A 27,202-nucleotide genomic window follows, 5' to 3' on the forward strand; every position below is an offset into this window, starting at 1 on the left:
GTAAAGTGAATGTAATTGCATTAAACAACAGATCTAATGGTCCAGCATAGAGATAAGTCCTGAGCCTATTAAAACGTCACCTTCATTGGTAGTGCACGTAAAACTCCATACAGTAATATGCCAGGTAACTCACCTACACATTTCAGCAGGTAGCCTTGAATCAAGGTAATATACCAAGTTTGAACTACCTGCCAAAACGCGTAGGTTTACTACCTGGCATTTTACTGTAAGGAGTTTTAATAGGCTCAGGACTTATCTCTATGCTGGACCATTACACCTGTTTATTATGATTGGAGTTTCTCTGGCTTGTCACTCAGCAACTGCTAGCATTAAAAGAAACCCAAATACACATTAAAAGTGTTCTCCAACAATGTAATAAGGCTACAATTCACACTAGCGTTATGCTAGTTTGCGTCGGGTTTGCGTCGGGCGACGCATGCGTCATGCGCCCCTATATTTAACATGGGGGACGCATGCGTTTTTGTTTGTTGCGTTGTGCGACGCATGCGTCTTTTTTGCCGCAAGCGTCGGACCAAGAAAACGCAACAAGTTGCATTTTTCTTGCGTCCAAATTTCGGCAAAAAACGACACATGCGTCGCAAAACGCAGCGTTTTTGCGTGCGTTTTTATTTGCGTTGTGTGTTGCGTCGCCGACGCAGTGGCGCACAACGCAAATGTGAACGTAGCCTAAGATAGCCATAACACATTATTCAAGTGTCAGACCATCCTAGTCATGAGTCTGCAGTCTGAAGAAATGCAGCTCCTGAGATCTGGGTCTCAACTGACAGAAGGACTGAATCGTAAGCACACGTTCTTCCATGAGCAGCTGCCCAGTCATTGAGATCCAGGTCTCCGGTGCGGCATTTCTTCAGATGGCAACCTGTTTTTACACTTGACTAGAGGGTGGGCTGTCGTTCAAATTACGTGATGGACCATTTTAGCACATTGTTGGTGAGCTCTTTTTAGGTGGTCCGGTGGTCCGCCAGTCCCACTGAAACAAGCAGGTTTGGCCGATGTAGGGTTCCTCGACATGTGGCTCGTAGCGATTCGCTAGCTCCGGCGCATTAGCGCTGGGCAGGGGCATTGCCAGGCATTTTGATTCTAAGCCTTGAATCTTCAGGGATGCATTTTTGCCTACCATAAATTCTATTTTACACAAGCTAACATCTCTGGCCCTCGTAGCTTCTCCCACTCTCTGCTCCTCTGCGCACAGGCTTGAATCAATGGAAGAGACACGAGGGTCTCCACCAGTTACCTCCCTGCCTCTTCTTCCAGAGCAGGAGGTGAGGAATAGCCTTATAAGCATTTTTTTTGGCAGGAAAAAATGTTATGTAAAAGAGGCACTGTTTTGATAAGTTTTCTAAATTCATTTTTGGTGCAGATTTTTCCCTATTAATTAGTATGAGTGATATCTGCTGGAAAAAACATTGAAAGAATTGACATCCTGCAGTTTTAAATCTACAAGTCAAAAGTAATCAATGTGTGCACCAGACTTCAAGATTATCCACTATGGCTGGCATCAGTAAATCCTTCAGGTTTTGTAACAAATCTGTGCAGGAAAAAAACAAAAAACTAAAAAACAAACAACATGCAACATGTGCACAGGCCCTAAAGCCTCAAATCTCAACTAGGCAGGGATTACACTGCGACTTTGGCCGTGACACAGGTTTCTACAGCGCAGCACAATACAAGTGAAAGGGGACACATTGTGACCCCTGGAGTACAACAATAACGTCGGAAATTTTTTTTTGCAATTCATCCTCATTCACTCTTTTGGCAGCGTTTTGCAGCACATGCCATCACAGATCTTAGAACAGGCTCTGTGTGAGACACAATGACACCGTCTGCTCTCCTCACTGCAGTCATGGCAGGTGCTGCAGCACAGCAGACCCGAGTGTGATTAACAGCTCTAAAGAGCCTGTTCTTTGTTATTCCCTGCTTATGACTGGTCAGCGTCAGAAAGAAAAAGAAGTACATGCCCACAGGATTTTCAATAACTGTTTATGACTAAAATATTTACACGGTTTCTTCCTAATTATACGTATCGTTTATGGTGGCACAAGCCAATGTGTTTTGATGGCCGAGGCTTAGCAATGTGACTAGATACCTGCTCTTCCATCTGCAGCCACTTTATGAGCAAGAGCACCGTAAGTATAGGGAGAAGATTTCTCAAACAAGGTACGTGGGGTCGCTACCATAGAAAACCAACCTTCAATAAGGGATACAGTCGTTGCTTTATGTATTCTTTGCTTACGTTTAGTACAGTGGTTATACCCTTTAATGATATTTTGCTGCAACTGACACGTGGCAAAGGAATACACAGGCTAAAATATATTTTACGCAAGTGATGTGCAGTTTTTGTGACAGCGGCTGCTGAGGCCGGTGTGTAATCTGTGACACCAACCTCGCAAAATCATCTTGCCACGTAGGGCTGATTGCCTGTGTGCCGCAGTTACCTGCTGCATTGTCTTGGGTCTCCGCTATAAGATTTTACTCCAAAACCAGTTTTAAAAAATATTTTAAAAGACATTTTAGTGCATATAAATACAAGCTTGTACCTGGACACTGATAAATCAGGCATTTCTGTATGGAGGAGACACGTACTGCAGACCCAGAAGTGCAAAGATCTCTTCCTCAGAGGCTGCCGGGATGGAGCAGTTCTGCAAGCAAAAAAATAAACATGAGCAAAGAATCAGGCTGAGTGTTAAAGCTACTGATTAACGTCGTGTTCCAGTTTCAGGAAATAAAAGCCATTCTGTGCATAATGAAAGAAATTGTGTAACCTATGTACATTCCTTATGGTGTTCAAGACCTGTGCTGTTCATCTTATACTCTTATACAAACATATATTTATTAGTGCTAGTTAGGGGCAGGTTGGGAAAAAGGCACATGGCTCCTCCAATCCTGGGATGTCACAGCATCCTTAATGTGTGTATAGCCATCTGGAATTGTATACTGCTCAAAAATAAAAGGGAACACTAAAGTACCACATCCTAGATATCACTGAATTAAATATTCCAGTTGCAAATCTTTATTCATTACATAGTGGAATGTGCTGAGAACAATAAAACAAAAATTATCAGTGTAAATCAAAATTAATATCCAATGAAGGGCTAGATTTGGAATGATGCTCAAAATCACACTGGAAAATCAAATTACAGGCCGACACAACTTCAGTGGAAATGCCTCAAGACAAGGAAATGATGCTCAGTAGTGTGTGTGGCCTCCACGTGACCTCCCTACGCTTGGGCATGATCCTGATAAGGCGGCTGATGTTCTCCTGAGGGATCTCCTCCCAGACCTGGATTAAAGCATCAGTCAACATCCTGGACAGTTTGTGGTGCAATGTGACCTTGGTGGGTGGAACGATACATGATGTGCTCGATTGGATTCAGGTCTGGGGACCGGGCAGGCCAGTCCGTAGTATCAATGTCTTCATCTTGCAGGAACTGCTGACACACGCCAGCCACATGAGACCTAGCATTGTCATGCATCAGAAGGATCCCAGGGCAACTGCACCTGTATATGGTGTCACAATGGGTCTGAGGATCTCATCTCGGTACCTAATGGCAGTCAGGGTACTTCTGTCTAGTAAATGGAAGGCTGTGCGGCCCTCCAAAGAAATGTCACCCCACACCACTACTTGCCCATTGCCAAACTGGTCATGTTGGAGGATGTTGCAGGCAGCAGATCGCTCTCCACGGCGTCTCCAGACTCTCTGACGTCGTCACATGTGCTCAGTGTCAACCTGTTTTCATCCATGAAGAACACAGAACACCAATATCGAATCTGCCAATCTTTGTGTTTTCTGGCAAATGCCAATCGTCCGGCACAGGCTGTAAGCACAACACCCTCTTGTGGACGTTGGGCCCTGACACCACACTCAAGGAGTCTGTCTGACAGGTTGAGCAGACACATGGATGTTAGTGGCCTGCTGGAGGTAATTTTGCAGGGCTCTATCATGGTTCCTCCTTGCACAAAGGAGTTAGCAGTCCTGCTGCCGAGTTGTTGCCCTCCTATGGCCCCCTCCACATCTTCTGGTGTACTGGCCTGTCTCCTGGTATCTGCTCCATGCTCTGGACACTACACTGACAGGCACAGCTACCCTTCTTGCCATGAGCTGCACTACCTGAGCAACTTCCGTTGGTTGTAACCACTGCATCATGCTACTGTACAGTTCCCCTGGGGGGCGAGAGCAATGACAAAATGCAAAAGTTACCAAAACAGCCAAAAAGGAGAGCAGAGAAATGGTCTGTGGTCACCCCCTGCAGAACCTCTCCTGCAGTGTGACTGAGTTACATTGTGTTGCTTAAGTGTTCCCTTTATTTTTTGAGTAGTATATATATATTGTATAGTGAATTCCATTTGTCTTTCCAATTTTACATAGAGACAAGTGAAATGAGCCCCTTAGTGCAGAAAGGTGTAACTGTACATCACAGTCAAGGTGCGCTCATGTGGAGCAGGTTCAGCAGCTGAGCCTGCCCATATCCAGCAGATGCCGGCTGTGATACATGGTTAGCATTTGCAGCGATCAGAGATAGTTAAACAGCAGGGACTGGGGCTATTTAAATGCCACTGTCAATTACTAACAGAAGCATTTAAATAGCATGATGGCCGGTGCATGGGCACAAACTCCCATCAGTTTACACCCATGACGGGCTGGCATGGCATGCCCACATTGCTGCCATGTTGGTCCTTCCTTAAGCTGGGGCTTCTAGAAAAGACATCTATTTCACCATGTACTGCAGCATATCACTACAGTTGGCCATATGATCATAGTTTTTAAATAAAATAAAAAATAGAAAGAAAGAATGGAATTCCCTAAGGCAGATGTGAAAATGGTCTGGAAGTGCATTTGCACTGCCCCATGATCTTAAGTGCGCTCTCTTCTCAATAATCGGTCAGTGTAAACAGGCTGCCAATCACCAGACGGATGAGCAAAATGCTGATTCGTTGGGTTGAAATATTTTTAAGTTTGCTTAAAGGGAACCTGTCACCCCGAAAATCGCGGGTGAGGTAATCCCACCGGCATCAGGGGCTTATCTGCAGCATTCTATAATGCTGTAGATAAGCCCCCGATGTTACCTGAAAAAGGAGAAAAAGACGTTAGATTATACTCACCCAGGGGCGGTCCCGCTGCTGGTCTGGTCAGATGGGCGTCTCCGGTCCGCTGCGGCGCCTCCTATCTTCTTTCCATGACGTCCTCTTCTGATCTTCGGCCACGGCTCCGGCGCAGGCGTACTTTGCTCTGCCCTGTTGAGGGCAGACAAAGTACTGCAGTGCGCAGGCGCCGAGCCTCTGACCTTTCCGGCGCCTGCGCACTGCTGTACTATCCTCTGCCCTCAACAGGGCAGAGCAAAGTACGCCTGCGCCGGAGCCGTGGCTGAAGATCAGAAGAGGACGTCATGGAAAGAAGATGGGAGGCGACGCAGCGGACCGGAGACGCCCATCTGACCAGACCAGCAGCGGGACCGCCCCTGGGTGAGTGTAATCTAACGTCTTTTTCTCCTTTTTCAGGTAACATCGGGGGCTTATCTACAGCATTATAGAATGCTGCAGATAAGACCCTGATGCCGGTGGGATTACCTCACCCCCGATTTTCGGGGTGACAGGTTCCCTTTAATAATCATCATTGTTTGCAGCACATCGTTCAGTGCAAGCAGTGCTGTCGAGAACAATGTCAATGTGCACAGAACGATCTGTTACTGGTCGTTACAGAACCCTCTGTACTCGTGGGAAATGCGATCAGCCTGTCTAAACAAAGTATTAGATGGCCGCTGAGTAGCTTGTATATAGCCAATTGGCAGTTGTTTAGCACTGCAAGTCGTGCATGAAATCCCATTTTTAGAAATATACACGTGGCTCCACCGCACAACTGAAATGCATAGTGTACATCTTCACTAGATACTGGATGGGTGTTATGTTCTGCAGTCTGGAAGTTTCTTACCTTCTCTGTATCATAAAGTCCATGACTGTTTAAAGACAGATTTTTCTCATGCCAAGAAAAGCGACGCAGTTCTCTTTCAAAATGCTGCAAGAGAATTTATGTACGAATTTACCTTGTGGACTAGTGCACACCGCAACAGAGTAAGTGATAGTCTGTATATGTGCCAATGCAAGGTTTACAAAATTAGCAAGAAAAAAATAAAATAATAAAGGATCAGCTTAGCCTAAGTTCACATTTGCATTCGGGGTCTTTGCAGAGCGCTGAGTACGTCCTCCGTTAAGCTCTGCCTACTACTGCATGCGTCCTGCGTACCTATCTTTAACATTGGGTATGCAGGATAAGCGTTTTGTGCGGGCACGTCAAAACGACGCATCCACATACATCCGCATATCCTGCGTACCCATTGTTAAAGATAAATACACAGGACGCATGCAGAAGTATGTGAAAGTAGGCGGGGCTTAACGGAGGACGTACGCAGCCCTCCGCAAAGCCCCTGAATGCAAATGTGAACCTTGCCTTACATACAAGTCAACGTGGCTAAGGTGTATTCCCAGACCTAGTCCATAAACATCAGTAACACTGAATTTCCCTCGGTTATTTCTAGTCTGTTAAACATGACTTTTTGCGTTGAACTGGACACAAAATGTAATAGTGGCTGCAGAGTGGAATAAACTTTTTTTTTTTTTTTTTTGCCTCTGTTGTGATGATACTATTGGCACCAAATAAGTTAAAGCCTTCTTGGATTTAACAAAAAAGTTATCAGAGTTTTCACTGAGGGTGTGTACTTCTTCCCCTGTATGACATTGACCAATCACAAGCAGGCAGCAACACACATGGGAGAGAAGAACACGCCCCCACCGTAGCTTAGAACCTACTCCTGTAGGCGATATATGGGCCCGATCTCACTGCACAACAGTTAGCACACATAAGTGTGATTAAAATACCTGAGTGTCCTCATCTCTGGACAGTGCTCTAAGAGATCTCAATGGTGACCTGTCTAACACTCGCAGCACCTTGTGTGAAAATATATAGAACATAGATTATAACAGATATTTCCTAATGAATAGTGATGAGCGAATATACTAGTTACTCGAGATTTCCCGAGCATGCTCGGGTGACCTCTGAGTATTTGTAAGTACTCAGAGATTTAGTTTTCTTCGCCGCAGCTGAATGATTTACATCTGTTAGCCAGCATAAGTATATGTGGGGGTTGCCTGGTTGCTAGGGAATCCCCACATGTAATCAAGCTGGCTGATGGAAATCATTCAGCTGAGGTGAGGGGAAACTAAATCTCCGAGTACTTACAAATACTCGGAGGTCACCCGAGCGTGCTCAGGAAATCTCGAGTAATGAGTATATTCGCTCATCACTACTAATGAATGAAAATGGTCACAACGTTGCGGCAGATGAATTAGAGGCCTGTACATGTAGGGATACATAACACTAATCTCCCAGACACATAATCTTCCCAACATTACTTTTACAATGCCGGATTCCATTATAGGCTATAGATTGAACGCCACTGACCTTAGATCCTGTCCAGCCCAGGAGGGCAAAGGGATATTCATCATACGGAGTAACTACTAAATCCACCCTGACAGCCCTCCATGTACGAGCTCCGGAGGAGGAGAGATCGCTATGTGCCGCATCGGAAACTTCGGCTTCATATTCAAACCTCACTCGGTCAAGGTTTGGAAGGGCAAATATGGCATAACAGGTTTCATGGCCATCCATGTGTGTGCTGCGCCTAGGAGCGTGCATGTGAGAGCGCACCTTTATATGGTGGTACAACAACAAGCCCTGTAATGAGAAACAGCAGAAATCACACGTAAAATAAGAGGCAGCAGCTTATCCCCTCTGTGATGAACCCGCACCTCGCCTGATGTCACTATCACGTCAGATGGATCACGTAAGGCGGTCTTCCCCGCTTTCCCTCGTAGGGACACACAAGGTCAGATTTGTACAGTTTTACGCCTCTTTCACACGTCATTGTTGCCAGTACGTGTGGTGACAGTTTTCAAACGTACCGGAGATACTTACAAACGCAGACATTTAAGTGAATGTGTGCGTGCACATGTGAGTTTCCGCGGATCGTTTAACAGCAGCACGGGCCGTAAATGTCCTGCCCATGTGAAGACTGATTACACACGGATGACATACGCGTGACACATACAGGTGTCTAGGAATCAGCGGTATTGTTCGCACTGTTCCCCGGCCCTAGGTGCTAAAGACAGCTCACATCACTGTCCCCTGCTCGCGCAGGGATCAGCGTGAGCAGGGGACAGTGTTGATAGTTGTATTCAACTGATAAATGAGAGAACAGGCGGTGGCTGATAGGAGTATTCATAAGCTGCCGCCTATGCTATAAATAAATAAAATGAAGTGGGAGTGCCCCTGTATTTTTGATAACCAGCCAGGCAAACCTGACAGCTGTGGGCTGCAAGCCTCAGCAAGGTTGGTTATCAAGAATAGGAGTCTCAATGCCACATTTTTAAATTATTTAAATAGTTAAAAAAAAAAAAAAAACACGGAGGGATGCAGTGCGGAAAGATACCTTCCATCACTGTATCGCCGGAGCCCCTGGAGAACGGTCACATCAGCTGATGTGGCTGCTCTCCACGGGAGATAGTCATGGGACACTCGTATTAATTGGATATCTGCGGATCAGGGAGTATTTTGTTTATTATGTTAATATTTTTTTTTTACAGGTGAGCAATGGCTTCGGGGATCAAGGTGATGTGAGTATGTACTCTAAGTTGTATGTACTCTATGTTGTATGTACTGTATGTTGTATGTTCTGTATGTACTGTATGTCTGTATGTAGTATGTTGTATGTACTGTATGTCTGTATGTAGTATGTTGTATGTACCTATGTATATTGTATGTACGGTATGTCTATGTCTAGTGTATGTTGTATGCTCTGTATGTTGTATGCTCTGTATTCTGCATGTTGTATGTACTGTATTCTGTGTGTTTTATGTACTGCATTCTGTATGTTGTATGTGTGTATTTGTTTTTTTTCTGTACACTTGAACACAGTAGCCTGATGAAGGGACTATACTGTCCCATCATCCAGCTAGCTGTCACTGTAGCAGGTATAGCCGGTTGGGACTAGTAGTCCCATCGGACGGTGCCTGCCTACATACAGCCCCGCACACACCCACGCAGACACACAGCTCCGCGATCCCCGCACAGCCACGCGATCGCCTCACAGCCCCGCGATCCCCACAGACCCCCGCACAGCCACGCAATCGCCGTACACACACACACACAGACCCGCAGACACACAAATACCCGCACACAGACCAGCACATCTTCACCCCACACACAGTCTCTGCCCACACACTCTTCCCCCTCCCGATCTGCAGCGTTTCTCGCATCCAACTCCGCAGCAAAACCGCAGATCTTTTTTGAACCTGCGGTTTTGCTGCGGATTGGCCTGACACAATGGAAGTCATTGGGTGCAGAAACGCTGCAGATCAGCACAAAGAATTGACATGCTGCAGAAAAAACACTGCTGCGTTTCTGCCGCATGTGCACAGTGGATTTGGCTTTCCCTGGGTTTACATGTTACTGTACACTGCATGGGAAACTGCTGCACATCTGCAGCGTCAAAAACGCCACGGATCCGTGGGCAAAACCGCAACGTGCGCACATAGCCTTAACGGGATTATATTGGGCCAGAAACCAGCTGCGGTAGAAACGGACGTGTGGATTTGTGGATCAAGATAAAAGAGCAGCCCAAGGTTAAATTATATATTTAAATCACCTTAATGGCACACTAGACAATACACTATATACACGATGGTTATACATATACAATGGTCTTTTATGCAAATATAATAGTGGATGGACAAAAGATATAAGCACATGTCAATTACCGGGTTGATGTTCGACCATGTGAGGGCTGGGTCGCAGGGGCATGGACTGCCAGCCGGCTCCTAGGTCCTTCCCAGCACGTTACTCAACAAGGCCCACACTTTCGAAGTGAACCGCAAGCATAACAGAGAGACCCCACATGGCTTTACATTAGCGTTTGGGTCACTCGCCTCATGCCCTCTGGGCTGAACCTAAATCCCCTCCCCTTGCCCCTAGCAGCTAAAAACTCCAAAACTTAAGAGGAGTCCTAACTCCTTAATGGACGGTCCTAGGGAGGCAGTTTTGGTGCCTCCAGATCCAGCCAGAACCCAGCTACATGCCGAGACTAAACACAGCTTTGCTATCTGGTTTCTACTAGCCATCCTACGTATCTCCCCACCCAGTGGTGCTAGAAAGGACTGAGACTCTGGAAGGCATTTGGTCCAGTCCAGAGCTCTCGAAAATGTAACCGGTGATTGACCACCAGGGTTTACGATAAGTCCATATTCTCCTTATGAAATCATAGCTAACTCAAAGCAGTTAGACCACATGGTATCTATTTTGCAAGCATTTTATTCCGAGCTTGGCTGGCTCAAGGTATGAGATCTGTCACTCACAGACTTTTGAGGCTTTTCCCCTTGCTGAGCTAGGTGTCCTGTTACAGCTGCCCATGCAAAGGGGGTTTTATAATTCCCTGCCAAATAGGATACAAAGATTGACATGAAATTAAGTCTCGAATATTCTTCACATCCTCCTTCCCCCTTATAGTCATACATACATACATACATAATCGCCACTTAGAGGATTTTTCCTCATGAAATAAAAAATGTATAAATTTGGCCCCTATTAGGATTTTTTTTTTTTTCCAAAATATTGGTTTTTACAAAATCTTTTCAGTGATGCTTCATGCATCTCAGTCACTTTGCATTAGGGCTGAGATGACTTTATAAAATATTATGAAGTAGTGAGCAATAAATATGGATTATTCTTTACGCCGATTTTTCTTTCACGCGATTAATACATGCATCCCATCAATAGACAACCCTGGCACAATAACACCACTAAAAAGCTCCGGCAACTGTCCAGGGTTGCAGAGCGGCATTGGAAGAAAACACACTCGCAAGACGACTTCACTGCATTCAAACAGGCAACACTCGCTTTTAAATCTGCTCTCACCTCTGATAAACAGGCTTACTTCACAACCCTCGTATCTTCCCTATCCTACAACCCCAGTTATTCAAAACCTTTAACTCCCTCCTCCGCCCCCCACTACCCTCTCTAACCTCCCTCTTCTCTGCTGAGGACTTTGCCACACACTTTAAAAATAAGATTGACCAAACAAGGCAAGTCTTCATGTTTCAACCACCACAACCCCTTTGTTTACCAGACCAATGCCTAAATCCCATAACCTACCTCTCCAAGATCACTGAAGGGGTGCTTAATGGTCTCCTCTCCAAATCGCACCTCACCACCTGTGCGCTTGACCCCATCCCATCCCACCTCCTCCCCAACCTCACCACCACACTTATCCCATCCCTAACCCACCTGTTCAACCCATCACTAACTTCTGGCACCTTCCCTTCTGCTTTCAAACATGCCACAATCACGTCTATCCTTAAAAAGCCAATCCTCGACCCAACAGCTATGTCCAGCTATCACCCAATATCGCTCCTTCCATTCGCTTCAAAAATCCTGGAGCAGCACGTCCACGCTGAACTTTCCTCCCACCTCTCATCTAACTTGCTCTTTCACAATCTACAATCTGGTTTCCGCCCCCATCACTCAACTGAGACAGCCCTGACCAAAATCACTGATGACCTACTTACAGCCAAAGCTAACAGACAATACTCTGTACTCCTCCTTCTAGACCTGTCCTCTGCTTTTGACACAGTTGACCACTGCCTCCTACTACAGATTCTCTCCTCCTTTGGCATCAAAGACCTCACCTTATCCTGGATCTCCTCATACCTTTCCAACCGCACATTCAGTGTCTCCCACACTACCTCCTCATCCCACCCTCTCTCTGTTGGAGTCCCCCAAGGCTCTGTTCTAGGACCCCTACTCTTCTCAATCTATACACTTGGCCTGGGACAACTCAAAGTCCCATGGATTCCAGCACCACCTTTATGCAGCTGACACTCAGCTCTACCTTTCTGGCCCAGACGTCACCGCTCTGCTGTCCAGAATCCCAGAGTGTCTATCAGCCATATCCTCCTTCTCCTCTTGCTTCCTCAAACTCAATGTGGAAAAATCTGAACTCATCATCTTTCCCCATCTCATAGATCTTCCATACCTGACCTATCTATCACAATTAACGACATCACGCTTTCCCCCGTACTGGAAGTCCACTGCCTCGGAGTAACCCTTGACTCTGCCCTGTCCTTCAAACCGCACATCCAAGCTCTCTCCACCTCCTGTTGCCTCCAGCTCAAAAATATCTCCAGAATCTGTCCTTTCCTCAACCGTCAATCTACGCTTGTGCATGCCCTCATCATCTCCCGCCTTGACTACTGCAACATCCTTTTCTGTGGCCTCCCTGGTAACACCCTTGCACCCCTCCAGTCCAGTCCATCCTTAACTCTGCTGCCCGACTAATTCATCTCTCTCCTCGCTACTCCTCCGCTTCCCGCCCTCTGCAAATCTCTTCACTGGCTCCCATTCCCTCAGAGTATCCAGTTCAAATTACTAATACTGACCTACGAAGCCATACACAACCTGTCTCCTTCATATATCTCTGAACTAATCTCCAGATATCTTCCCTCACATAATCTCTGGTCCTCCCAAGATCTCCTTCTCTCCTCCACACTTATTTGCTCCTCATCCAACCGCCTCCAAGACTTCTCCCGAATATCACCCATCCTCTGGAATTCTTTGCACCAACACATCCGACTATCAACCACATTCGGATCCTTCAGACGGAACCTGAAAACCCATCTTTTCAGGAAAGCCTACAACCTGCACTGACCCTGCTGCCTCCTCACCACTACCAGAGATACCACCTCACCAACACCGGAGCTCCTACAACCCTCAACCTATTGTCTCCTTCCCCACCATCCTGTTGAATGTAAGCCCGGAAGGGCAGGGTCCTCGCCCCTCTATATCAGTCTGTCATTGTTAGTTTGTTTACTGTAAGTGATATCTGTAATTTGTATGTACCCCTTCTCATGTACAGCACCATGGAATCAATGGTGCTATATAAATAAATAATAATAATCCCATCACGCCATCCAGACATAGAGCCATGCTGTTCTGCATGAATTGCCAACTGGTTAGGACAAGATCCTGCGCCAACCATGCATGCAAAACCAAGTGAGGCCTCTGACAAATGTGAACAAAGCCTTTTATTCCAAGCCACTTATAGGTTTACAGAACACAATGGCTTCCTGACAACTACTTTGTATAAGCAGGTCTGTACACACTCCTCGGATAATCCCCTGGTGGATTTGGGGAGGTTGTGCGCTTTAGAGAATACATTTAAAAATCCCCATCTGTAAGCTAAAGATGTGGAGTAAGGCAGGAATGGCTTACAACTGAAGTAAAAAAAAGTCCAGGTCACCGTAGCAGACACCCTAAGGTGTTCGGAGCACAGGAAACGCTGTATCAATGCGTGGACCAATCAAAACATGAGAAATCCAGCTCAACGAACTTGTGAACAAACTTCTTTATTGACCAAAAAGTGCTCAGCAGAGGGTAAAACAACATCAGCATTGACAGATACATGATATGCGACATTCACGCATTTCAAGTGGCTACGCACCCTTAATCATGATTAAGAAGAATTTTTGCACCCGCTCATTAGATGCTTCAATGCAAACTATAGCGTCAACGTCTGTTCATTGCAGCAAATGTACAGTACAGACCAAAAGTTTGGACACACCTTCTCATTTAAAGATTTTTCTGTATATTCATGACTATGAAAATTGTACATTCACACTGAAGGCATCAAAACTATGAATTAACACATGTGGAATTATATACTTAAAAAAGTGTGAAACAACTAAAATTATGTCTTATATTCTAGGTTCTTCAAAGTAGCCACCTTTTGCTTTGATGACTACTTTGCACACTCTTGGCATTCTCTTGATGAGCTTCAAGAAGTAGTCACCGGGAATGGTTTTCACTTCACAGGTGTGCCCTGTCAGGTTTAATAAGTGGGTTTTCTTGCCTTAAAAATGGGGTTGGGACCATCAGTTGTGTTGTGCAGAAGTCTGGTGGATACACAGCTGATAGTCCTACTGAATAGACTGTTAGAATTTGTATTATGGCAAGAAAAAAGCAGCTAAGAAAAACGAGTGGCCATCATTACTTTAAGAAATGAAGGTTAGTCAGTCCGAAAAATTGGGAAAACTTTGAAAGTGTCCCCAAGTGCAGTGGCAAAAACCATCAAGCGCTACAAAGAAACTGGCTCACATGAGGACCGCCCCAGGAAAGGAAGACCAAGAGTCACCTCTGCTTCTGAGGATAAGTTTATCCGAGTCACCAGCCTCAGAAATCGCAGGTTAACAACAGCTCAAATTAGAGACCAGGTCAATGCCACACAGAGTTCTAGCAGCAGACACATCTCTACAACAACTGTTAAGAGGAGACTTTGTGCAGCAGGCCTTCATGGTAAAATAGCTGCTAGGAAACCAATGCTAAGGACAGGCAACAAGCAGAAGAGACTTGTTTGGGCTAAAGAACACAAGGAATGGACATTAGACCAGTGGAAATCTGTGCTTTGGTCTGATGAGTCCAAATTTGAGATCTTTGGTTCCAACCACCGTGTCTTTGTACGATGCAGAAAAAGTGAACGGATGGACTCTACATGCCTGGTTCCCACTGTGAAGCATGGAGGAGGAGGTGTGATGGTGTGGGGGTGCTTTGCTGGCGACACTGTTGGGGTTTTATTCAAAATTGAAGGCATACTGAACCAGCATGGCTACCACAGCATCTTGCAGCGGCATGCTACTCCATCCGGTTTGATTTTAGTTGGACATCATTTATTTTTCAACAGGACAATGACCCCAAACACACCTCCAGGCTGTGTAAGGGCTATTTGACCAAGAAGGAGAGTGATGGGGTGCTACACCAGATGACCTGGCCTCCACAGTCACCAGACCTGAACCCAATCGAGATGGTTTGGGGTGAGCTGAACCGCAGAGTGAAGGCAAAAGGGCCAACAAGTGCTAAGCATCTCTGGGAACTCCTTCAAGATTGTTGGAAGACCATTCCCGGTGACTACCTCTTGAAGCTCATCAAGAGAATGCCAAGAGTGTGCAAAGCAGTCATCAAGGCAAAAGGTGGCTACGTTGAAGAACCTAGAATATAAGACATAATTTCAGTTGTTTCACACTTTTTTGTTAAGTATATAATTCCACATGTGTTAATTCATAGTTTTGATGCCTTCAGTGTGAATGTACAATTTTCATAGTCATGAAAATACAGAAAAATCTTTAAATGAGAAGGTGTGTCCAAACTTTTGGTCTGTACTGTACGTGCGCATTTCCTGAAAAAAAAAAAAAACAGGATATTTGAGTCTGAAAAGACTCAGCGTCCAGAATATAAATTCAAAAATTTCTAATTTTTAAATACAGGAATACTATATATTTGTACCATATTAGACACAAGATTAAAAAAAAGATATTAACATTTCAGAGTCCTCTGTGGTTAATATCTTTCAATGGCTAACTGAAAAAAATGGTAACTTAGCAGCTTTGGAGACTACTCTTCATCAGGTATAGTATAACAAAATGTGAATAGTCATATTTAACTCCTTCACCCCAAGCCTGTTTTCCCCTTCCCGACCAGGCTAATTTTTTCAAGCCTAACCAGTGTCATTTTATGAGGTAACAACTCGAACGTTTCAACCTATCCCAGCGATTCAGAGATTTTTTTTTTGGCGACACATTGTGCCTCACGTTAGTGGTAAATTTACCTGACCTGCGCTTATGAAAATGTCAAAAATTTGAACAAAATGTAGAAAATGTAGCAATTTTTAAACTTAATTTGTATGCCCTTAAACCAGATAGTAATAAACACAAAATAGTTAAACACGTCCGATTATCCACCACCCTCGGATCCTTCAGACGGAACCTGAAAATCCATCTCTTCAAGAAAGCCAATAGCCTGCAATAACCATTCTGCCGCCTCACCACCACCCGAGCCGCCGCCTCACCACCACCCGAGCCGCCGCCTCACCATCACCAGAGCTGCCGCCTCACCAACCACCCGAGCTGCCGCCTCACCAACCACCCGAGCTGCTGCCCCACCACCAGAGCCGCCGCCTCACCACCACCAGAGCTGCCGCACCCCCGACCTCCTGTCTCTTCCCCATTACCCCGTAGAATGTAAATCCGCAAGGACAGGGTCCTCTCCCCTCTGTACCAGTCTGTCACTGTAAATTTGATTACTGTAAACGATATCTATAACGCTGTACGTAACCCCTTCTCATGTACAGCACCACGGAATTAATGGTGCTATATAGATAAACATTAATAAATAACATTTCCCACGTCTTCTTTACATCTGCATGATTTTTTAAACAATTTTTTTGTTAGGAAGTTACAAGGGTTAAAAGTTGATCGGCAATTTATCATGTTACCGACAAAATTTACAAAACTTTTTTTTTTTTTTTTAGGGATCACTTGATATTTGAAGTGACTTTGAGGGGTCTATATGACAGAAAATACCCAAAAGGGACACCATTCTAAAACCTGCACCCCTCAAAACCAGATTAAAGAAGTTTATAAACTCTTTAGGGGCTTCACTAGAAATAAAGCACTGTGGAAGGAGAATGAAAATTCAAGTTTTTTCCCCCAAAAAAATTGCTTTAGCCCCAAATTTTACATTTTTGCAAGGGTAACAGGAGAAAATGGACAGTACAATTTGTTGTGCAGTTTCTTTAGTACACCAATACATTATGCGTGGTGGAAAACTACTGTTTGGGCGCAAGGCAAGGCTCAGAAGGGAAGGTTCACCATTCAACTTTTGGAACGCAACATCGTCTGGAAGAGATAGAGGACGTCATGTCACGTTTGGAGAGCTCCTGATGTGCCTACCTAAACAGTGGAAACCCCCCCCACAAGTGACAACATTTTGGAAACTAGGCCCCCCCCAAGGAACTTATCTAGAGTTGTGGTGAGCATCTTGAACCCACAGGTGTGCCTCAGAATTTTATAGTGCTGAGTAGTGATGAGCGAGTATACTCGTTGCTCGGGTGATCTCCAAGTATTTGTGACTGCTCGGAGATTTAGTTTTCATCGCGGCAGCTGAATGATTTACAGCTATTAGCCAGGCTGAGTACATGTGGGGGTTGCCTGGTTGCTATGGAATCCCCACATGTAATCAAGCCGTCTAGTAGCTGTAAATCATTCAGCTGCCGCGATGAAAACTAAATCTCCAAGCAGTCATAAATACTCAGGAGACCACCCGAGCGTGCTGGGGAAAACCTGAGCAATGAGTATACTCGCTCATCACTAGCGTTGAGCCATGAAAAAAAAAAAATTTTTAATTTAAATTTTCAGGCACAAATATTGCTTTGGCTCCAAATTTTGAGTTTTCATAAAGGTAACCGGTAAGAAAATGGGTGTGCACCAATCGGCAGAATGGGTGATCTATATCCTAGTTACAAAATGGAACAGCAGGTTGGAAGCATATGGGTACGACAAAGGTAGTGAAGTGGTTAATATGTGACTCTTGAGATGATTTATTAAACTACGCCTGTTGAAGAGACCTGATTATTTTTAATAAAGATTGTGATATGGGAAAAATAAACCTTGCAACATAAAAACCTAATTTTCTGATGATGGCTTCTTTTTAAGCTTTTCATTTATTATAGGAATACAACTAATTATCACAAACAGCACTACATCTTCAACGTAGTGGCCGTGGGAGGACAAATGAGCGAGATCAGCTCTCTGCAGTGGTCTTAGAAAGTTGGACATGGTACAAAAGGATCTCCGTTATGCCTGGTCGCATGTTGCTTATGCTACTGTGAGCAACCTGCATGGCCTAAACGTGCTACCATGGCCTACAGCGAGCTCATCTGGTTCTTGGTCATCAACTGCAAAGGCAGCTGCCAGCAGAGGATCTTGTTGATTTGCCCAAGTGCATTCAGTGTGGCACAACCTTCTTCAACCATTAATAACCTCACTGATAGCAGCCAAGGCTGTAAGAGCGGGGATTTCTGCACGTTTTGAAAACTTTGTTTCCATTTTCCCATCATTTGCATATCATTAACATATCTTTCCATCCTGGATTTTCCATACTTCCACAGAGGTTGAGCGATATACACACATCACTATACAATCCGGCGGTATTTTTATTACTTGCCTACCTGGCTATCCATCCATTCTATAGCTTTTTCCAGCAGTCCGCTGAGCGATTCTTTGTCAGGGTGTGTTATGAGGAAATCCACATCGTGTCCTTGCTGCTTCCCCCTGTTAGATGCCAGGACAAACAAGAAGGAATAACGTGGGCACAGCCAAGTGGATGCCAGCACAGTGTTACAATAGTCAACCTATGTACAGGGCAGCAGTGTAAAGCATAGGGGAAAGAATGTATTTCAGGCCATTTCTGATACCTATTACACTCTGTAGCTAAGCTGCAGGGAATCATTGCCCATGCTCGGAAAAACTTCGACAAAACCTTTACCCTTTGGCAATAAATTCTCCTCTACCTGCGAAATCCACCAGTCATTGTAATTTTTAGGTCTGGAACAAATCTGTGCAGAGCGTCATTTATGAAGTGCTCCACGCGTTCCGCCTCCTCGCGGGTCACCGGCTGCTTTAGGTCTTTGTAATGTTCTATCCCTGTGTGAACAGTACTAACAGTTAATAGATGTACGGATCCTTCTTCTACACTCAGCACAAAGCTCCTACCTGCTCTCTGGTCTGCAGTCAGTTTAATGGTAAGTTTCTCCACGTCACTTAGATTCCGCACGCCGTCCTTGTACCAACGATCTGCTGTGCGCACCCCAACACCAAAAACACTTGTTAGGAGCTATACAGTAAAAAGAGCATACAAGTTATAGAATATGTAAAGCAGAAGAGAGTAAAAACGACAAAAATAATCTACCTACAAATGCACTTAAAGGGTTGTCTGGTGAAAATAAGTGATCACCTATCCTCTGTATAGGTGATAACTTATTGATCAGTGGAGGTCCGACTGCTGGGACCAGCACCAATCGGAAAAATGGAGGATCTTAACTATTGAACGCATTACCAATTTTCTAAATACCGCATTTTTCGGATTATAAGATGCACTTTTTCCCCAAAAAATTTTTGGGGGAAAATGGTGGCGCTTCTTATAATACGAATTGTAGCTGCGATGGAGCTTACCGGCTGCGGTGGAGCGCAGGCTGGTATGACAAGGTGTTCGGCGGTTTAGGGGCTCCACCAACATTTTGTGAAAGCCTGGTGCCCCACACTTTCCATACTCTATGAGGTGGACTCTGCGATAATGGCCCCCGGAGGCAGCGCATGCGATAATTGAGATCTCGGCTCCCGCTCCACTGCATTAAAGTATGGACGGTGAGGTGCTCCGGGCTGTTACAAAATATCGGCGGAGACCCCGCACCACCGAGCACATCGCCGTGCCAGCCTGGGGCCAGCAGCATCTCCTGCCCCATATGCCGCGACCCTGCCACCTGGGACCCAGCTCCACCACCGCTGCCTGCCCCAGAGGAAAGCTACCGCAAAAGCATATTATAACACACACCATTATATTTTTTTTCTTATTTTTCTCCACAAAATTTGTGGTGCGTCTTATAATCGCAAAATACGGTAAATATATTTCTAAAGGTGCTACTGACATAAAATTCTCCCCAGATGTTGGTAACAACCCATCAACACAGGCAAATAACTTAATTTATGGGCATCTTTGGTTTGATTTATGTGTAATAATGAGAGATGACATAGGGAAAAATACTGAAAATGAAGAAAGATCAGTGAAAAAAAGATATGGAAAGTTATGACCCCAGCTGAAATCTATCAGTAATTAGAAAGCTATTCTGCCACTTCGTGAAAAATAATATCAGCTGGTATAACTGATGGTCTATAAAAAGGTGTCTCATTACCAAAGTGCCACAGAAGAAACATCTAATGATGGATAAAACCAGTGAGCTGTCTCAAGACCTTCACAACCTTATTGTTGCAAAACATACTGATGACATTGGTTACAGAAAAAAAAAATCTAAAATACTGAAGGTTCCAGTGAGCACTGTTGGGGCCACAATCTGGAAGTGAAAAGATCATCATTTCACCATAAACCGGCCATGACTAGGTTCTCCCTGCAAGATTTCAGACAGAGGAGTGAAAAGAATTATCAGAAGAGTTGTCCAAGTGCCAAGAACCACCTGCTACAGAAAGACCTGGGCTCAACAGGTACAATTGTTTCAGAGGAAACTATAAGTGATGCACTCAACCTCCATGCCCTGTATGCTCACTACGCAAGACTCCATTGCTGAACAAAAAGCATGTTCAAGCGCGTTTACAGTTTGCTCAGCAACATTTAGACAAGCCTGTGAAATACTGAGAGAATATAGTTTGATCAAACGAGACCAAAATTGAACTCTTTGGATGCCATAATAAATGCCATGTTTGGAGGTCAAAAGGCACTGCATATCACCCTAAAAACACCATATAAACAGTGAAGTATGGAGGTGGGAACATCATGGTGTGGGGCTGTTATTTTGCATACAGCACTTCCAAACTTCATATAATTGAAGGAGGAAAGGAAGAAAGAAAGCATGGTGCCATCTACCAGGGTGATGAAGATGAAACAAAGGTGGACATTTCAGCAAGACAATGATCCCAAACACACAGTCAAGGAAACTCTCAATTTGCGTTAGAGAAAGAAAATAAAGCTGCTAGAACGGCCCAGCCAATCACCTGACCTGAATTCAATAGAAAACGTATGGAAGGAACTTAAGCTCAGAGTTCATAGAAGGAGGCCATGGAACCTTCAAGATGTGAAGAAAGTTTGTGTGGAAGAATGAGCTAAAAATCACACCTGAGCAATGCATGTGACTAGTTTCTCCATCTTGAAGCTGTCATCGCTAACAAAGGCTTTTGTACGATAAGTATTAATTATGTTTTAGTAAAAGCATGTTCCATACTTCTTCCCCGTGTCATTTTTCATTATTACAAATACTGTATTTTGCAGACTATGTGACGCACCCCAAATTTTGAGGCAAAAAATAGGATTTTTTTTTTTTTTTTTTTAAATAAAATGGTGGCACGATGCTGAGGTCCCCCAGGGGTGTTCAGCGGTGCGAGGTTGCCGCGGGCTTCAGGCTTTTACAAAATGTTGATGGAGTCCATGCACTGCCCATGTTTTTACTGCGTTGGACTTCAGCAAAATGGCCGCCAGATGGAGATCTCGGGAGCCCGCAGCATCACCGCACTCCTGCCACCACCAGGTTACTTCAGCAGCAACCGTGCCTCCTTGGACCCAGCTCCACCACAACCAACCCTTCGGATTATATCCTCCCAAACTAGGAGGGAAAAAAGTGCCGTTTACAATCCAAGAAATACGGTAACTTTTTTTTTTTTTTAAATCACAGTTTTTATTAAAGTATATGACACGCCAGTAACACAGTCTGACAATTTCCAGACAGATACAATGAATAGAAGACCTACCGTATTAATACATTTTCATTTTACTAAACAACACCCTTACCCCCTAACCAACCCCCCCTCAGAAATACAGTAACAATTTATAGACATTTATCATTTGATTTCTTTGCCTATGTGCATTGTTAACACCATCTGGTGAGAATTTCATGTCAATAGCACCTTTAGAAATAGATTTACTTAGCAAATTAATGACTTGTTCATTACTAGTTTCACGCACTGTGCATGTGGAAAAGGACAGAAATCCCCTTAAACATGAAATTAACCATTTTTTACTACTAGAAAACCTGAATATAGTAGTGGTGGCTTCTCCTAATTTTACTACATTTATACTCAGACGCAAGTCTTTTTACCGCACCTCCATACACCGGTACCGCTCACTGACTTTAAGCTCCTCTACTTCATGACATGTTCCATCTTCCAAGATCTCCTGGAAAAAAAAAAAAAAAAAGACAATAAGAGAAATCAATGACAAATACCAAGAAAAAAGCCTGCCATGGTTCCAGCCCATCGGCGTTGACGTTGCCTACAGAACATGGGTTGGGGTTATTCTGATAAAACAGAACCTTTAATAGGAGAACAGTTCCACCCATTAAGTCACAGTTAGGCTATGTGCACACGTCCGGAATTGCCGGGGAAATTTCCACGGCAATTCCGCAACTGTGCCGCGGGTAAAACGCATGCGGAATTGGCATGCGTTATCCCGCTTAACACTAGCGTTTTACAAGCGTAATTATCTTGCAGAATGCTAGCGTTTTCCAAGCGATCTGCAGCATCGCTTGGAAAACTGATTGACAGGTTGGTCACACTTGTCAAACATAGTGCTTGACAAGTGTGATCAACTTTTTACTTCTGAGGCTGCCTATGCACCATCAATAGTAAAAGATCTAGTGTTAAAAATAATAATAAAAAATCATGATATTCTCACCTTCCAGCTCCTCGCGATGCTCCGGTCCCAGTAATGCTTTGCGGCAATGACCCCAGATGACGTAGTGGCCTCGCGAGACCGCTTCGTCATCACAGGTCATTGCCACAAAGTATCACTGGGAACGGGAGCATCGCGAGGGGCGAGAAGGCTGCCGGGGACGCCGGAAGGTGAGAATATCACGATTTATTTTTTTTTATTTTTTATTTGTTTTACAATTACATGGTTCCCAGGGCCTGAAGGAGAGTCTCCTCTCCTCCACCCTGGGTACCAACCGCACATGATCCGCTTACTTCCCACATGGCGGGCATAGCCACATGCGGAGAGTAAGCGGATCAATGCATTCCTATGTGTGCGGAATCCCTGCGATTCCGCACAAGGAATGAACATGCTGCGTTTTTTTTCCGGAATGCGATTTCGCCGTGGAAAAAATGCAACATGTGCACAAAAATTGCGGATTGCATTCTAATAATAGGCTGCTTAATGTTTGCGCTTTTTTTCGCGGTTGTCGTGTTTTTATAGCGAAAAAACGCAAAAAAAAAAGTGAAAAAATCCTGAATGTGTGCACATACCCTAATAATTCCCATGGCTCACAATTACTGATGGATTGGCACACCAGGCTGGGAATTGTAGGTGCCCATTGTGAGGAGCAATGAGCGGTACGGACCACCTCATCAGATTAGGAAAAAAAAGGCAGTAGGGACACATTATTTTGTCCGTCCTCGCCCTTGTTTTTCCACATTACCTGGATGACCACCTGGCTGTGACCTCCGCACCACACCAAGTTTTTGGCTTCTTTAGCAGATCGCAGCTTAATTGGTAGAGACTTGAGCACAGACGCCGCTCTTGCAAAAGCCAGACTTCGGACTTCAGAGCCCTGTAAAGCAGCGGCTTTCTCCAACATCTCCAGAGCGTCCTAAAAGTGAGCAGCACCACAGCCAAAATCACACAAAGGCATTTCAGAAAGCATTATCCAATGCAAAAAAAAAAAAACCTGCAAGAGACGCGACATCATTATATATCATCGGTGCAGGGCCCAAATTATGGTGGGAAAGCCTCTACTGCTATGAATTAATAACCCATCTGGCCAAACCTTTCTTTCTGCACTGATCACAGAATGGATAAGCTGACTACCTGGCCACAAAGCAAGGACATCACCGGATTTAACATTTTTGCAGGACTTGAACTCCAATGCCACCTATTGGAAGTAGCAATCTTAAAAGCCACTATTGACCCTTTAACGAACCCTAGGATAAAAGCCCATCCAGAATCTCAATTTGCAGACGCGTGTTTCGGGGTTCCTGCTCCTCTTCAGTGCAAAGTACAAGAGATCTGATTTGGCTGTATGAGAGGCCATTGACGAGTCTAAGGGGTAAAATCTCTCCTTGTGTAAAGTGGCATGCCTGGCATGCCAGGGTAAGGAGACATATAGGCCATGCAATGCTCCTCTGGGAATTTAATTATGCAAATATCCTCTACAGAGAGACAAAAGACTAGGAATCTAGTGCTAGTGTCCAGGAAGAAGCAATCCTAAATGTCAATACCGACCCTTTAACGAGTCTAGCCATATGACATATGTCAATTTGCAGACACTGAAGAGGCATTTTGCATATTTAATTTCTCAGAGGAGCATTGAAGGACTTAAGTCTCCTTACACTGGCATGCCACTCTTTAAAGGGAGGAACATTACCCCTTAAATTCCCCATCCTTTTGCAGGAAAAGAAAGGTTATGGAATCACGATCCAAGACAACAAAATATAAAATAATCACTGCAGTTTGGTTTGTCAAATGTACACTTAAAGGGGTGGTTTATTTACAATTACATTTCTCTTCTTGTTTCAGTTTCCCATTAAAGGGAACCTGTCACCCCCAAAAATGGTATATGAGCTAAGCCCACCGGCATCAGGGGCTTATCTACAGCATTCTGTAATGCTGTAGATAAGCCCCCGATGTAACCTGAAAGGTAAGAAAAACAGGTTATATTATACTCAATCGTTGCTGCAATACAAGTCTTGACGACAGCCCACAAAACAAGCTTTCAGTGGCAAACATTCGAGTGATATCCCAATAGTTAAAGGGAAAGTAGTGGAGTTGAGCAAAAAGACTCCTAGGACCCTGGTCCACCAGTCACGTTGGTAGTCCGGGGCCAACGGATTAAAGCCATTTGATCCTCTACCTGTTGGCAACATCAAGGACTCTTCTGATTAGTTCTGCGTGCATCACACTGCAACGATAATGTTGCGCTGGGCCAACTAATCAGAAGAGGAGCCAGCGGGTAAGAGGAGGTTCATAGGGCTCTGGCCAAGCGGGCACGGACTTCCGGCGTGGCCACTGAACCAGGGTACGGCAAATAGTTTTGCTTGACTCTAGCAATTGGCAGTGGTCTGATTATGAAGCCACCAAAATTTTCAAATGTAGATGACAAACGTTATACATGAAAAACGAGAATCATTACGTTTTCTATTTTGTCAGAGATTTACCGGATATATCTCGAGCTTTTTTTCAGCTTTAATCACATTCACAACCAATTCAATTGTGTATCTGTACTCAGGGGCCCAAGAGGTAAGGGGGCCCCATTTCTACCTCTAAAGAAGGTGCAATTTCGCATTTTTGGGAGCTCTTGGGCTGCAAAGGGCCCATATAATATATTGTTCTTGTACAGAGGCCCTTTAGTGTCTGCCAGGGTCTGTACTACACATAATTGGAGGTAAGAGTTGTGCATAAAAGCGCAGCCGGTGCAGGAACATTTGATGACATCCACCGTCACTTACTGTAATCTGTGAATTATGGTGGGTCAATGGCGTCTGACGTTGGCAGGCATACGGCGCTACTGATGGAAGGGCGTCTCTATCTTTACACATCTCGGATCCTAAAATCTACAATTTAAGGAAAACAACATGAGAACTGACCGAACATTTAGGGGAAATGTGGTATACACAATTGATAAACGTTACGTGCCAATTTTTGGCAAATATTACATTTTTATGCCCCTAAAGGGGTTGTTCACTTCCAGTAAACTTTTCAGTGGAAGCTTCAGTAGTTATAAAAAACAAAAAACAGTAGTAATTATCCTCCCCGGCTCCAGCGCCGGCTCTCCATCACTACCCCAGGCTTTGTCTGTCTGCTCCGCTGACTTCACGTTGATAACGCTGCAGCCAATCACAAAGCTCAGCAGCTTTTTCCATACAGACGACATGAGCTGCTGACTTCACTGATTGGCTGCAGCGCTGGTGAGTTGATGTCAGCGCTGCAAACAAACAGGGACTGGAGCACTTGTAATTTTTTTTTTTAATTTTGTTAGGATGCCAGAGAGTTTAACAGCAATTTTCTACATTTTTAAAGAAAAGGAACCAATTCAGTTTTCAGCGGGGTGCAACAGAGATACAGAGAGACTGGAAGAGTCACAGAACGGCAGAGAAGTGGACGTCCTTTGGCCACATCCCACACTGATGACCGCTTCATTGTGAACAATGCCCTCATAACTGGATGATGAGTGCCACACAACTCCAGGCACATGTAAGGGAGGTTACAGGCACCCAAGTGTCACCTCAGACCATTCCAAACCATTTACATTAGTGTGGTCTGCGAGCTAGACGACCTGCAGGGGTACCTGACCACACCACCAGGTACAGGCGTCATCATCTTGCGTGGGTCGGGGAGCATCTACGCTGGACGAGGGACCAGTGGGCCTCAGTGTTGTTCACCGATGAAAGTCCATTCACACTGATCAGAAATGATGGCCGCCAACGCTCAAGGAGAGCGCTATGGATCAGCCACAGTGGTCACCAGACTAGCCTTCCGTGGTGTTACAGTGTGGGCAGGTGGTCTCATCAGTACAAAACTGACCTACACATTATGAATGGTACAGTAACAAGCCCCTGCTACTGAATAACATCAGTGATTGAGTCATTGTGCCTCTGCACGGACAACACAGGCCTCATTTCATCTTCATGGATGACAATGCTCCCACTCATCAACGTCACATCATTATGGAGCGGTGGCAGGAGTCTGGGGTACCTCAAATGGACTGACCTGCAATTTCTCCAGACCTGAATCCCATAGAAAACCTATGGCATCAGCTGAGTCTCCGCGCAGAGGCTTGTAACTCTGTACCCCAGAACCTCAATGACCTGATGGCCGGCCTTCAAAAAGAGTGGGATGCCATGTCATGCCTCCGCAGACAATAGCTCCACTGGTGAACCGCAGGAGAGGTTGTTGTCAGCTGTAAGGCCCCATGACAAGTTATCGAGACACTGACATTTTGTGTTGGGGGGCAGGGGCTATATACACCCACCACTGTTGTTGGCTTTTGTTTCAATAAATTGTTTGAGATGAGGAAATCACCATTGCTGCTTCTTCTTAAATATCCGACTTTTATGGTAAAATATTACTGTAGCGGGAACTTTTTACATTTTCAATAAATTTCACTGGAAAGCCAAATAGCCTTAACTTTTTGTGAGTAGTGTATTTGTTTTAACACAAAAGTTAGGTTTTTAATGGTGGAATTTATTTTTTCCCTTTTGTGCGCGTTTTTTCTAATTTTTCTCATTTTATTCACAGACAAAAAGGTCATTGCTTTACCGCAAATTGCCATCTGAACCGTAGAATTGAACACTCAGGGGGAGGATGTTGTGAAAGGAGCCCCCTTCTTCTCTGAACCATTTAAATGATGTGGTCGATATTGATCGCAGCATCTGTACAGATAAATAATCAGGATCGGTGCCGACACCGGCTGTGGCAGTCAGTATTTAGCCGAGCCCCCGATGTAATCGCACTGGGCATAGCTCCGGCGCCCACCTGGACGTCCATTTGCAGAGAGACCTTCCCAGAGAGGACATTATGTACATTTCAGCCTCTGCT

At 44.7% G+C, this 27,202-nt stretch overlaps 1 protein-coding gene across 3 annotated transcripts in view; it reads right to left on the reverse strand.

Moving 5' to 3' along the window:
- Positions 1 to 27,202, reverse strand: part of LOC138676931 (DNA-directed DNA/RNA polymerase mu-like) — a 53,283-nt gene that overhangs the window by 18,073 nt on the left and 8,008 nt on the right. For all 3 annotated transcript variants that reach the window (XM_069766641.1, XM_069766640.1, XM_069766642.1), the window contains exons 5-13: positions 25,114 to 25,218; positions 23,088 to 23,258; positions 21,776 to 21,847; positions 18,664 to 18,784; positions 18,462 to 18,594; positions 18,120 to 18,222; positions 7,475 to 7,747; positions 5,948 to 6,031; positions 2,559 to 2,660 (exon numbers count right to left, since the gene is read on the reverse strand). In XM_069766641.1, the coding sequence (XP_069622742.1) occupies positions 2,574 to 2,660; positions 5,948 to 6,031; positions 7,475 to 7,747; positions 18,120 to 18,222; positions 18,462 to 18,594; positions 18,664 to 18,784; positions 21,776 to 21,847; positions 23,088 to 23,258; positions 25,114 to 25,218 (1,149 nt within the window). In that variant the 3' untranslated portion in view covers positions 2,559 to 2,573. The remainder of the gene's footprint in view (positions 1 to 2,558; positions 2,661 to 5,947; positions 6,032 to 7,474; positions 7,748 to 18,119; positions 18,223 to 18,461; positions 18,595 to 18,663; positions 18,785 to 21,775; positions 21,848 to 23,087; positions 23,259 to 25,113; positions 25,219 to 27,202) is intronic.

This window comes from Ranitomeya imitator, chromosome 4 (genome assembly GCF_032444005.1).
Source record: "Ranitomeya imitator isolate aRanImi1 chromosome 4, aRanImi1.pri, whole genome shotgun sequence".
Taxonomy (NCBI): domain Eukaryota; kingdom Metazoa; phylum Chordata; class Amphibia; order Anura; family Dendrobatidae; genus Ranitomeya; species Ranitomeya imitator.